At 38.7% G+C, this 13,929-nt stretch overlaps 2 protein-coding genes across 2 annotated transcripts in view; both read left to right on the plus strand.

The window, feature by feature from the left end:
• Nucleotides 1-13,929, plus strand: part of LOC306983080 (chemokine-like protein TAFA-2) — a 219,454-nt gene that overhangs the window by 26,224 nt on the left and 179,301 nt on the right. The gene's annotated exons all lie outside the window — the stretch shown is intronic.
• Nucleotides 2,454-12,034, plus strand: LOC306983067 (sodium- and chloride-dependent GABA transporter 1-like). Its single transcript, XM_079582772.1, has 15 exons — nucleotides 2,454-2,915; nucleotides 3,691-4,010; nucleotides 4,088-4,219; nucleotides 4,377-4,477; nucleotides 4,670-4,779; nucleotides 4,864-4,996; nucleotides 6,830-6,964; nucleotides 7,044-7,147; nucleotides 7,302-7,426; nucleotides 8,518-8,630; nucleotides 8,697-8,828; nucleotides 9,526-9,628; nucleotides 9,800-9,900; nucleotides 11,075-11,242; nucleotides 11,380-12,034. Exons 2-15 carry the CDS (start codon nucleotides 3,779-3,781, stop codon nucleotides 11,473-11,475), a joined length of 1,785 nt encoding a protein of 594 aa, XP_079438898.1. The 5' UTR covers nucleotides 2,454-2,915; nucleotides 3,691-3,778; the 3' UTR covers nucleotides 11,476-12,034.

Here is a 13,929-nt window from a genome sequence, read left to right on the forward strand (position 1 = left end):
TGAAAGCTGACACATCCCAATTCATGTCTAGGTCATTATAATCATCAGTTTGAGGCGTGAGAGTATTCAATGTGTATATGTATTCAACAGTTTCTTTAAAAAGGAGTTGCTTTCAAAATGAACATCCTGCTTTTTGAAATGTCTTTGGCTGTGTTCACAGGAGCTGATACTTGTCTTTGTAGTTGCAGGTAAATGAAGCGATAAAGTGTTACACAAATACACTAGAAGCTTACATAGACTATAAAAATGAGAGAAGAAAGGATAGTCCTGTTTGTCTTGCTGTCAAACACTTCCGAAAAACTAAATCCTGTCCAGACTTGCATTACCGCACACGCTGCAGATTCATGATCAGTGCATTTAACTGCCATTATGAGTTTGCTGTGTTGTTTCTTGCACTAAGAACAGTGTTGGGAAAGTTACTTCAAAATTGTAACATATGCTATACTAGTGATTACAATTCAATTCAATTCAACTTTATTATAGACTCGAGGTCCAAAGAGACAGCTTTAAACATGTAATATGTTTGTATTACATACTACTGTTTTTAAAATGTAGCTGAGTTACACTACTTTGAGCTACTTTTGGCAAAAAAACATTACTGAGCAAAAGTGGTGCTGCATTTTATTTGGAGGGAGTTTGGAATTTTTTCATTCATATGTTCAAATGCTCTTGTAACTCAGTGACATGAAATGTAATGATATATTCCCGTATTTTAAGTAAGTAACAAGTTATATTCCTTCTTAACTGAAAAAAATCTTAAAGATTTTAAATGACTTTAGGTTAAATTATGACTCACAGAAGGTCACAGTGTTGGTTCTCATGGATCTGAGCGCTGCCTTCGATACAGTCGACCACACTATTCTTTTAAGTCGTTTAAAACACATCGGCCTCTCTGGTGCTGTACACAAATGGTTTACTTCCTACCTCACAGACAGGACATTCATGGTAAGTGTGGATACCTGCTTTCTAAGGTCTATACAATTACATGTGGTGTGCCCCAGGGTTCAATTTTAGGCCTGGTGCTATTTAACCTGTATATGCTCCCTCTTGGTGATGTCATCAGGAAACATGGAGTAAACTTTCATAGTTATGCTGATGATACACAGTTATACGTCTCCATGTCTCCAGACACCAGGCCAATAGATGCACTTTTTAACTGCACACTATGGCAGAAAGCTTTCTCCAGCTTAACAAAACAAAACTGAAGTTTTAGTCATCGGCCCTGAGGCCCAGAGAGAGAGACTTTTACCCAAACTACAGTCACTGTCTATTAATCCTTCCTCACAGGTGAAGAACCTGGGTGTGATCTTTGACTCTGAGCTGGCGTTTATTCCACACATTAAGAATATCACAAAGATAGGTTTTTACCATCTAAAGAACATAGCCAGAGTCCGCCCCATTCTCTCTTGGGCCAACACGGAGACGCTAATGCATGCTTTTATCACCAGTCGTATCGACTACTGTAATGCCCTGCTTTCTGGTCTCCCAAAAAGAGTATCTCAGGTTTACAACTTTTACAGAATTCAGCAGCTCGTGTCCCGAAGACCAGGAGGCGGGACCACATTACACCGGTTTTAGAATTGCTGCATTGGCTCCCCCTGTGTTTCAGGAGCGATTTTAAAGTTCTTTTAGTGGTTTTTAAATGTCTTAATGGTCTTGGTCCTTCTTATCTTTCAGAACTGCTTTTACCTTATGAACCTTCACGGCCCCTTCGCTCATCCGGCAGGAGTCTCATAGTTATTCCTAAAGTCAACAAAAAGACTCACGGCGAGGCGTCTCTCCAATATTACGGCCCTCGCCTCTGGAACGACCTGAGGAGGAGCTCAGGGCTGCAGAGAACGTTCTTGTTTTTAAGAGCAGGCTCAAGAACCACCTTTTTAGCTTAGCCTTTAACTGACATCTATTTATTTAATCCTAATAATATTAGGATAATAATATTATATATTATATAATATACAGTATATGGGAGGATGTGCCAGGCGTATTGTTTTAAATGTTGTAATCTATAAAGCACTTTGTGATACCTTTCGGTATGAAAAGCGCTTTATAAATAAAGTATGATTGATAATGAAAAAAAGTAACACAATTTTGTAAATTGTAGCCCCCAACACTGAATAGGAAAACAATAACAAGTCTGGTGTCTGTTTTAATTTGTTTTATGAAAACTTTAGAAAAATACTATTTGACTGAGTATTAGGTCTCCAATCCAAAAACATAGTATGTTGCGTATGTAAAACTCATTCTATTAACTTCTAAAGTACGTTTAGCACACTTAACCATGTAAGAATCAAAGATTGACAGAATTGTGTTCCATTTGTTTATCCTTCATACATTTGTAAAAAAGTGAAGTGAGTCAACTACAACATTATTTGATTTCCTGTTCATTTGCCCTATATTTCCAGGGTCTTTGCCAACAGTCATTGCCTGCTGTATTTCCCAAAACTGCACGAGTCCTTTCACAAAGCAGCCCTTCCTGTTGGGAAACACCATGGTAACGACGCAGCCAAAGGCCGACCTCAACTATCATCACAAACACTCACACAAAAAACAACCACACACACTGTATCACTGCAGCCACTCGATCAACTCCAAGGCAGAATTGGCCAATTGACGTATCCCATAGCCCCGGGACTGGACCAGCCACAGCTGACCAGCAATCAAAGCAGACACACAAGTCGAACTTTATTAGACACCTTTCAATAGACGCGGTTAGTGTTGCTGTAACTCAAAACAGTAAAGGCTGAGCTGCAGTGCCAAAACTACTTCTGATTGTTTGCATGGAGGCAGGTCAATCTGGAGCAGACTTTAAAATTCACTGCTGACAAAAGGTTAGTCACCAGGGCATTTTGGATTTTAATGTTTCGGACTCCCAAAGCTGATGGAAATCTGATGAGCTGACACAGGACATCTCAGAGGTAAGGAATAATGTCACAAACCATCATGCTTTCCTCTGCATTTGACAGGACAAGTTATTTCTAAATCTAGAAGCAGAAACCTATGGTTTTCAGATTAAACTGTAATGTGCAAGGTTGCAAATGGATTATTGCATTAAGTACATGGGTATGTTGATTCACAAGAGCATGAATAAATGTAATGCTGAAAGTTTCCACTGATGAAATAATAGTTCACTTCACAGAAGCCATCCTCAAAGGGCATTTGTGATGTTTGCACATTATTGTTGTTGAGCTGTATAGGATTTTCTCTATTCATTAGTAGAGTATGTTTAAAAACATTATGCAGTAGTTGGTATGCAAATGAAACGTGCACTTTTACATTTTTCCTACAGAAGAAATGTTACATTTCCTCTGTAGTACATAAAAAGAGAGAAGCATTTATTGCATTATTTTAATTTTAGACATGCCCAGCAGGCAAACACTCATTACCAGTGTCAGGAAATAAAATTAGGCTCTCAATGGGTTTTCTGGGTCAATCAATGTAAACAGGAACTTCCCGTCAGTGTATGACCTTTGATCTCTGATGTCACACTAGTAATGTGATGACTCGAATTGATGTTTTGGAGAAAAGTTGCAATTTTTATTTGTTTCCGGTGGCTTTAAAGCCATACTTTTGCAGACATTTGATGCTTTTAACTTGACCTGTCTTCTGCTATCTTTATGCTTGTTAAAATCTGATAGTAAACAGTTTTGTATACAAACAAATAAACAAAATGCTTTAACTTGTAATTTTAAGGTTACAGCTTTTCTGCACACTCCCCTGAACCGTCAGACACAGTGCTGTAGGGACTGGGCTCCCTGACTGGTTCCCTCGTGCACCACTCATGGGGAAGACTGGCCAGAGCACAGGGGCCCTAAATTCCCCAGCAGAGGTTAAAATGGCCTTTGAGGAAATGGACTCAGTAGCAGCACCTGGAAACAAGAAAGAGAAAGAAGATCCTCCAGATAGGGGCAGCTGGAAGGGAAAATTTGACTTTCTATTGTCATGTATTGGATATGCCATTGGTTTAGGAAACGTTTGGAGATTCCCCTATCTGTGTGGGAAGAATGGAGGGGGTGAGTGGAGATGTTAAAGTAATTTGTGACCAGTTTATATTGCATAATTTAATTTGTGTGTTGTTTTTTTTCGCTAGGAGCTTTCCTTATCCCGTATTTCACTACTTTGGTGTTTGCTGGAATCCCACTGTTTTTCTTGGAGACAGCTCTGGGACAGTTCACGTCAGTGGGAGGTCTGGGAGTTTGGAGACTTGTCCCAATGATGAAAGGTAAAACAAGCACTCAGCTATGAGCAGGACAGGGTGGGTGACACAGGTTTTTCAAACAACTGTATCTGACAATGGATAAATTTGCAGAAAATTGAGTGATAGATATTTATGCTAGGGATTTGTCATAATTTGATGTCATGTTTGTTGTATTTCATAGGTGTTGGTTTTGCTGCCGTGGTGCTCTCTTTTTGGCTTAACATCTACTACATTGTCATCATCGCCTGGGCTCTCTACTACCTGTTCAACTCCTTTGGTTCGGTAAGTCTCACGGATGGGGAATGTCAAAATGATTACCACTGTGAACAACAGTATGATTGTTAGAAGGACCCTAATGATACAGTCCTTTAGGTTCACTGGTTTGACTTGACAGCTTACTCGCTTCTAGCACTGTCAGCTGGCAACACATTTCTCTATATTGGAGGATGAAAGCTCACCTGTTATTGTTTGCAGGAGTTGCCTTGGCAAAGCTGTGATAACCCCTGGAACACAGACCAATGTTTTTGTAACTACAGCCTTACGGACACCACTAACCTGACCAGCGCTGTTGAAGAGTTCTGGGAGTAAGTCACTTGATCTCCTATGTATAAAGTGACTGTGAATAGTGCTTCCATTGTCATTAAGCTGTATAATTTTCTATTTTTTAGGCGTAACATGCACCAATTGACCAATGGACTGGAGGAGCCAGGGGATGTGCGCTGGCCCTTAGTTGGGACTTTGGCCCTGGCATGGGTCCTTGTCTACTTTTCTATTTGGAAAGGTGTTGAGTGGACTGGAAAGGTGCGACTGTGCTTTTTTTTATTTTTTTTATTTGAGAACTTTCTTTTAGATGTGACTTTATGTTTGGTTCCTATCGTCATCTTGTTATGGTCATGCAAATTCGGGCTGGACCATAGAAAATCATCCTAGGACATAGATGTACTGTAAATTATGTAAGTTATTATGTGAACTTGCAGTAGAGCCTACTACTATTTGGCCCTGAATGTCAATTCTGTTTAAAGAATTTGTCACCTTGAATAGGTTTAAAAACTCCTTCATTCTGGTCAAAATAGACACAAACTTCACAAATACCCTTATATTCAAAGCCTCTGGATTGGTCACAGCTGACTGGTGATGAAAGAAGACTAGTGTTCTTCCTTTAAGCTGTGTGGTGCTTGCAGCCATATTATAACACTGTAAAAAGATGTGAACATGGTACACAAAAAAGCTTCTATTTGGGCCTTTTCTTGTCCTGACATAATACATACAGTAAGATATGCTCAATATGGGGTCTGTACATTTTACCTCTAATTACAATAAGTTTACACACCCTGGTGGATTTGTTGATTTTTTGGGGGCCATTTCTCAAAGAATATGACTGAAAACACACACAAAAAATGTTTCCACCCATGGTCAGTGATGTTGTGAAGCCATTTATTGTGAAAAAAAGGGGGAAAACAATGGGAAAAACCAAAATGACCTTGTTGAAAAGTTTAAACACCCCAATGATTTTGGCCTGAAACATGCACACAAATTGACACAGATGGATTTGAATGGCTGCTAAAGGTAATTGTCCTCACCTGTGATTTGTTTCTTTGTAATCAGTGTGTGATTATAAAAGGTATTCTAGTTTTTGGGCTCTTGACAGACCCTTGCATCTTCCATCTGAAGCTGCACTACGTTTCCAGTTTCTGAGTCATGGGGAAAGCCACAAATAATTGTCACAGGATCTACAAGAAAAGAAAGGAAAGGGATATAAAAAGATATCCAAGGTACTGACAATGCCAATTTACAGTGTTAGAACTCTGATAAAGAAGTGGAAAATTGGGGTTCTATTGAAACCAAACCACAGTCAGGTAGACCAACAAAACATTTTGCAACAACTGCCAGGAAAAATGTTCCCGATGCACAGAAAAAACGTCAAATAACTTGTGCTGAAATTCAGGACTCCCTCAAAAAAAAAGTGGTGAGGCTGTTTCCAGAATCACAATAACGATGCATTTGAAGAAAAGCATCTTGCTCACAATATGCCAAACAGCACAGAGACGAGCCCGGACATTTCTGAAACAAACAACTACCACAAAAGACTCCGAGCTGTCATCGAAAGGGGGCAATACACGGTACTAGGAACTTTTCAACAGGGACGTTTTTGGTATTTCATTTTGTTGCGCTGATTTGAAATGAGTTAACTCTACAAGGGTGTGTAAACTTATTGGCACAACTGTATGTTATGCCTTTTGGGTTTCTGCATTTATATTTCATGTACCCCCTACTTTGAGGGTGCTCGTGATGACTTAGAAAGTGATCAACCAAACCAGAGATTTAAGTGTGCTAAAAAGTCTGTTAAAAGCCCGAAATACTCCTCAAATTAACACCTTTTACTGTTAATCATTGGCATTAACCTTGCATCACTGAGTACCATTTAGGTTCACCTTCTTTTTTTAATCTTAAATAACAAAAGTACCACTGGTTGGGAAACACTGACTGAGCAACAATGAAAAATCCATGCCAAAACGTTCTGTCTCAAACTTGGATTTTGGCTTATTTGTATTTTTTCATTTGGGGATGGCATTTGCATTGTCATCCAAATACAAAGAGCATATGAGCCCATACTCCCCTTTCTGTGTCTTGCAGGTGGTGTACTTCTCTGCTACCTACCCGTACATTATGCTGTTTATCCTGTTTTTTCGTGGCGTTACTCTGCCTGGAGCCATTGATGGCATCCTTTTTTACATCACTCCGGACTTTAACAAACTTATGCGATCAGAGGTATACTGCAGTCTTTACACAGCAAAACACAATATTGTCCCAAATGTAATCTAAACTAGAGCATGTGGATCCACTTTAGGTTTGGCTAGATGCAGCAACTCAGATCTTCTTCTCTTATGGACTTGGTCTTGGATCTCTTATTGCTCTGGGCAGCTATAACTCCTATAACAATGATGTGTACAAGTAAGGGCACATCCAATAATCAGCCACAATATTATGACCACCTGCCCTTTCCTGTATGTAGCCTCAACCCAACACACTCCATGGCATTTGATTTATTCAAAACAACACAGATTTTGTATGCATCACCGGTGCTTGCCTATGTACTCTGTTTTAGGGACTCCATTATTGTGTGCTGCATCAACTCTTGTACGAGTATGTTTGCTGGAGTAGTCATCTTCTCCATTGTAGGCTTCATGTCCACTATTACTAAGAAACCTGTGGCTGAACTGGCAGCATCAGGTAGGATTCAATTTTTTTTCATCCTTCTCTTTTTGTGTCACAATGTCCAATCATCTTACCTTTTAGTTTTCATTGGTTCACAAAATGTATTTAATTTGTCCATTCCTGATCCATCCAGTTTATGCTGTCCCAAGAGAGGAACTTTGAAAATAGTCACCCAATTCTGATTGTCGATTAAAGCAGTACTAAGTAACTTATTTGCCTTAAGAAATCCTTTTCGTAGTCCCTCTGGGGGTAATACAAGTGTTGTGATGATTGGGGGGTTTTTCATCTCCCCCTGGGGTCTCTGGCCAGAAAACCATAATTGCAACTTCGCTGCTACCGGGTCGGAGCCACCAATACACACTAATGGAATCACAAAGAAGAAGCCAACAGGCTAACGGGCAAAGCTAACTTCAGGCTAGCGCTACTTAAACAGTATTTACAGCCAGTTTGAGTAAACTGGCTGTCCCTTTGTGTTTTTTGTCAGCGTAGTATAAAAAGCAGTCCCTTCTTGGCCTATTAATCTGAGCTTGAGGCAAGAGCAAAGAGTGACCCCTTGTGGTCGGATCCAGTTACCAAACAAAAATAATACACATTTCAATTTAAAGCAGTACTAAGTAACATGACCCTAGAGGCCATAAGCGTGTCATTGCATGTTGCGTTTTTTTTACTCATTAATTGTATGCTATGCTACTAATACTATACTGATAGAAAAGACAAAGGGAGAGAGTGATATTGTACATCAAATTGTACAATGGAGATAATTTTTTTCACTCAAACTCGGCTGTAAATACTGTTTAAGTGGCGCTAGCCCATTAGCCAATTAGCTTCTTCTTCGTGATTCCATTAGTTTGTATTGGTAGGCAGCAAAGTGGTTTTCTGTGCAGAGACACCAGGGGGAGATGAAAACCCCCTAATCCTATTAACACTTATTACTCCCAGAGGGACCACGGAAAGGATTTATTAAGGTAAACAAGTTACTTAGTCCTGCTTTAATGCCCAAAATGCAAATTATTAAATTTGCTCATTAATTAATCTCCATAAATAAATAAATATGTATATTTTAGAACCATGTCCATTTTGTGTGATTTCATTTGATGTTTCTTTAGGACCAGGGCTTGCCTTTTTAGCTTACCCTCAGGCAGTGACCCAGCTTCCCATGTCCTCTTTGTGGGCTATCCTGTTTTTCTCCATGCTGATGATGCTGGGGCTGGACAGTCAGGTATGATAACCACAAATCTACACATGATGGTGAATATAATAATCTACCATTTGTGTACGCTCTCAGTTCTGTACAGTGGAGGGCTTTATCACTGCTCTAATGGATGAGTACCCCATGTTACTGAGAAGGCGGAAGAAGCTCTTCATCCTCATAGTGTGTTTAATCTCCTTCATCATTGGCTTCTCCAATATCACGCAGGTACTGAGGCATTTCTGTTTATGTGTGCACTCATTTACTGTAGCGCATGATGTACCAGTGTGGTCAAATTTATGACAGTACTAATCATGTAATACTGCTCGCATTAAGAACTTTAATTTCTTTCATGTGTTCAAGTTTATTCGTATCGCACTTTTCATCCATGCAGTATAATGAGATTATGTGAGGAAAACTGCCCTGTTTTTTCAAATACTTTATCTAAAAACTATATCACATGAATATAAATGTTTCAAGGTACTGTAGGCCTACTTTCGATTTGATATGATCCAATCTAGAACAAAGAAGAACACTCTGGTTGTTCCACTCACCCTCTTATATGGAGGTTTAACAGAGGCATGTGTAAAAGGATGCAAATCTTTGGCATAATAAATAATAGCTAAATGGGCTAAAAAACAACCCAAGGGGTGCATCTATCATACATATTTTATGCACCAACAACAAGCCTTTTAATATACAGCCGTGAAAACACTGCGTGTGGGTCAAGTTGTTATGACCTTGTGGATATGAGTATTTGTTACCGGAGTCTCTTGTGGGATTTTAAGTCTTTACATGGTCGCTGAATTAGATTAACTCATTAAATATTAAACTAGGTAGAAGGGAGATGTTATTATAACATTATTATGCAGGGGGTATTGTACCCTTATAAACTAATCCCCGTGTCCATGTGTGCGTGTGACAGGGCGGGTTGTACGTGTTCAAGCTATTTGATTACTATTCTGCCAGTGGGATGTGCCTGCTCTACCTCGTCTTCTTTGAGACAGTGTCCATTTCCTGGTTCTACGGTATGATTATGAGTTCTCTTTAATTGACAAACAAAAAAACACCTGTAGATTATAAAGCAAACAGTGTCTAGACATAGTAATGAAACAATATGGTGATTAAGAAATTGATCGCCTTTATAAACAACATTTTTCACTGTATCTTGCATTACGTGTGTTGTCTTGTTACCACAGGAGCAGAGAGGTTTTATAAGAACATTGAAGACATGATAGGGTATCGGCCCTGTGTCTGGTGGAAGCTCTGTTGGATGATCTTCACTCCACTCATCTGCCTGGTATTTACACCCATAACTAAGATCAAGACACTATAGCTTGCATTTCAGGAGACCTGTTATCAGCAGTGTTGGGCAAGTTACTTTAAAATTGTTATATATTCTGCATTAGTACTTTCTGCTTTAAAAATGTAATATGTTGGTATTGCATATTACTGTGTCAAAAATGTAGCTGAGTTACACTACTATGAGTTACTTTTGGCAAAATATAAACTGAAAATAGAAATAAGGCCACTGAGCAAAAGTCCAGTCAACTATTTCCTTTTCCTTCACTATCCCCCATTCTCTCGTGTTTTGCTTTGACAACATTAACTACGCATTTGAAGATCTTATACACCAATGTCCAACTTGATTTGATGCTGCATTTTATTTGGGGGCATTTTTTTGTTCATACATTTAAATGCACTTGGGACTCGAGTTACTTGAATTGTAATGACTAATATATTCCCATATTTTGTTTCAGAAATACGTTGTATTCCTTAGTTAATGAAAAAAAGCAATATATTTTTGTAACTTATTACTTTTGTCATACATTACCCCCCAACGCTGGTTATCAGTGCAGCATATTACATTTATTACATGTTCCAGCCATGTCCTAATGTGTAGAATAAGCCCCGACCTGTTCACCACAACTGCCTCTAAAATCCTGCACTGTCACTCAAAAAGGTGTTACTTCGGGTCCAAAGTGCCGTCATGCACGAGCTTAATATAGAAGCTGCAGTTACGCATAAGACCTGAGGTGGCAGTGGTGAGTATAAAAAGGACCAACTTGCATCTAGTCTCTTTAAAGGAATAGTTCACCGTTTATACATACTGAGATATGTTCTTACCTGAGCTAAGAAGAGGTTGTTAGCATTTGGCCTCTCCCAGTATATTCCTATAGCTCCAAACGGGAATCTACCACGCTCTTCCACGTGCACGCACAAAGACCAGACAGGTATGTATCAACTCGTCTAAGCTCAGGTAAGAACAGATCTCAGTATGGAATAACTGTGAACTATTCCTTTAAGGTTGGTATATCCTTCTTTTCTGTTTTGCTAATAACAAGAGTAGTATTTCAGTACTAAGCCCAACGCAACAAAGTATATGTGTGGTTTATTGTTGCTGCCTGCTCCCTTTTTAAATTCACACACCCGCACGCACACACTTAATACTGTATTTTATTTTCTTTCTTTAGGGAGTGTTTACATTCAGCGCCATAGAGATGACCCCGCTGACCTTGGGGAAGTATGTGTACCCGCTGTGGGGCCAGGTGATTGGCTGGTTCATGGCTCTGTCTTCTATGGTGCTAATCCCTGGTTATCTCATCTACATGTTCTGCAGCACCAAGGGTGGCATCAAAACGGTAACTTACTTTTAGTATCCTGTCATTCATAAAGCTTTTCAGACACAATACTGCAGTGGTTTGTGTGAATCGCAGTGCATTTTAGGGTCAGATGTTTTACTAAACTATGGCTTTGCTTTCACTGTGGACTTGACCAGCGTTGGCGGATGATGACAACTGCACGCGAGGCTGAGAAATCATCGGGGCATGAAGATGTGTCACCCACAGGAGGCGCCGGTGAGGCTCCTGTGTAGCTGCGCTCTGTCAGACAGAAGTAATAGTAACACCATAATCGGGCAGAATTATGTCAGAGGATTTTCCTTCCACAGCACAGAAATTACAGAAAGGTGCAGATGTACTGTATAAGAGAATGTAACATAGATTTTCTCATGTTGAATTGTTGCACGTTGCAGTTTGAAGAATGTACTGTATATGTTTTTTTTTTCCTTTTTCAGCTATTATTGTATAGAAAGTTAAAGCTTTCAGTCGACTAATCGGTGTAAAAATCAGTCAAGTTATTGCAACCTGTGTTTTTGTTTCTCATTCTAAAAGGTCAACTAAATTATATGAAACTATTAATAAGTTTCAATAAATATATTATTATGAACATATATCTTTTTTTTGACAAGCTGTAAATTATTATATACGGTAGTCAAACTTGTAAATTTAGTATTTTTTACAGGGAAGTGATGTTCACAGAGAGTAAAATTAGTGTAATTGTCTAAACGTGACAGGAAAGCATATAATAATGTTATCCTTGACAGATGTTGTGGTATCACTTTAGATTAAGGTGTGCTTATTAAGTATTAATATACATTACTAATCATTTTAGGGTTAGGGTAAGGGTTAAGGTCAGGGTTAGCTATGAATAATAATTATTAATGGCCTATTAGTATGTTAACAGATAAAAGTATAATAAGCAGTGTGTTAATACTTTACAAACATATTATTAATGCTTATTAATACTTAATGAGCACAACTTAATGTAAAGCGTTACCAATGTTTTCAATTGAATAAAAAAAAAAAGAAGCTGTATGTGTAAATGTATTTTTCATGGGAAGAACGCATATTTATTAGTTATAATAGCCTATTTGTAAAAAACGTTAAACAATATTTCCTGGTCACACTAAAATTTCATTTAGGATAGAAGTCTATTTTGTAAAACTAACCACGTTGTCTTAAAGGAGTTACACCTGATTTTACTTACATTTATTTTGTCCTTTAGTATATTGCAAACTCAAACGTTTGTATCAATATTCTGAACGTTCTTGCATTTTTGTGAAAGTGACCCTGAAAATTGACCCTGCAAGTTGTGAAATGTGCCTATACCTGTAAACCTGTCCCTGTAAAGAATTTGGATGCTACAAGTATATTTCATTGTTTGCAATCAGAAAATGCACAGGATATACATTCCACAAAAAATACTTCAAAACATTAACCAGACCAAAAGCTTGTGGTTAATAGACTTGAGTCATCTTTAATAGCATGTTGATATACTGCAAAGACAGGGAACTTTGAAAGGTCATAGTTCAATCCTGCTTCACTCAGTTCACACTAAATCCTCCTGATACACCGGTCTCCTTGGTATTGTAGTTTCTAACATGAGCAAACACAGTGTTATAGACCCACATCCACACGTCATTCATGGAGCAGTGCATTGGTATGTCAGAGCCCTTTTCACCTTTCCAAACCAAGTGAACGGCACGGTCTAAATTGCTACATTTGTTAAGCATAAAAAAGGGGATTATCACAGCGCCAGAACAAGCACTATGTCAATTTTTCAGGCTACCGGAAAACATCAGGAAAAATGGCGCTGAAGCTGGTAAAAAAAATAAAAATAACAATAATTTGCACAAAGAGATTTCTGCTGTGCATTAGGTGCAGATCGCCGTGTTCATCTATCCATTTTCTTAAGAGGCTCTTTGCGTTATTAAATATATACTTTTTTAGTTCTGCTACATATACAGCATGACAGAAATATGCAATGTCTTCTCCTTGAGAGTGCTCCCAACAAACTCACTCATGCACAAAACCTTTGGGGGATTCAATAGACTTCTAACAAGCTGAAACATGCATTCAAGGAAAAAAACAAAGGAACAAGCAAACACCCATATTGCTAAATTTAGATTAAAAAAAAAAAGAAAATCGGAAGCAATCATAGCAATCATCCATTTGAAAAACAAAACAAATAACATTGAACCTTCATTACATAAACTTCTTTGTGACCCAGTTTGCAGTAGTACATTTTACAGTCGACCAATATCTGTCTTACTTTTTATTCCCACATCCTTCAACAGTGACCTTTTGAGAACCCTGAAGTGAAGGAGACATTTATGAGATAAACGCCCCCTAGTGGGGATTTGCTGTAAAATGACAAAATGGCAAGGGGCCACCGTGAGGCAGCATTAGGCAAACATCCATTGTACCTGGTGGCCTTATGATTAAAAGATAAAGCGATATTTCAGACCGGAACAGACAGTGACCTATGAAAAGCAAAGGAAGGATGTGCGGCAGTAGCGTTTTTGAAGAGCAACGTAGCTTGTCCTTTGTGACACTGGTATTTACAAACTTGGCAAGGGGTGAAGAGAAATGAATCAGATAATAATGCAAGATTGTTGTCCCATTCGTATTTAAAGCAGGCAAGCCAGCAGCATAGAGGCTGTACCGATAATGCCAGCATTTGCAACACAAGCAATGCACACTGTTGT

This window comes from Gobius niger (assembly GCF_951799975.1).
Source record: "Gobius niger genome assembly, chromosome: 2".
Taxonomy (NCBI): domain Eukaryota; kingdom Metazoa; phylum Chordata; class Actinopteri; order Gobiiformes; family Gobiidae; genus Gobius; species Gobius niger.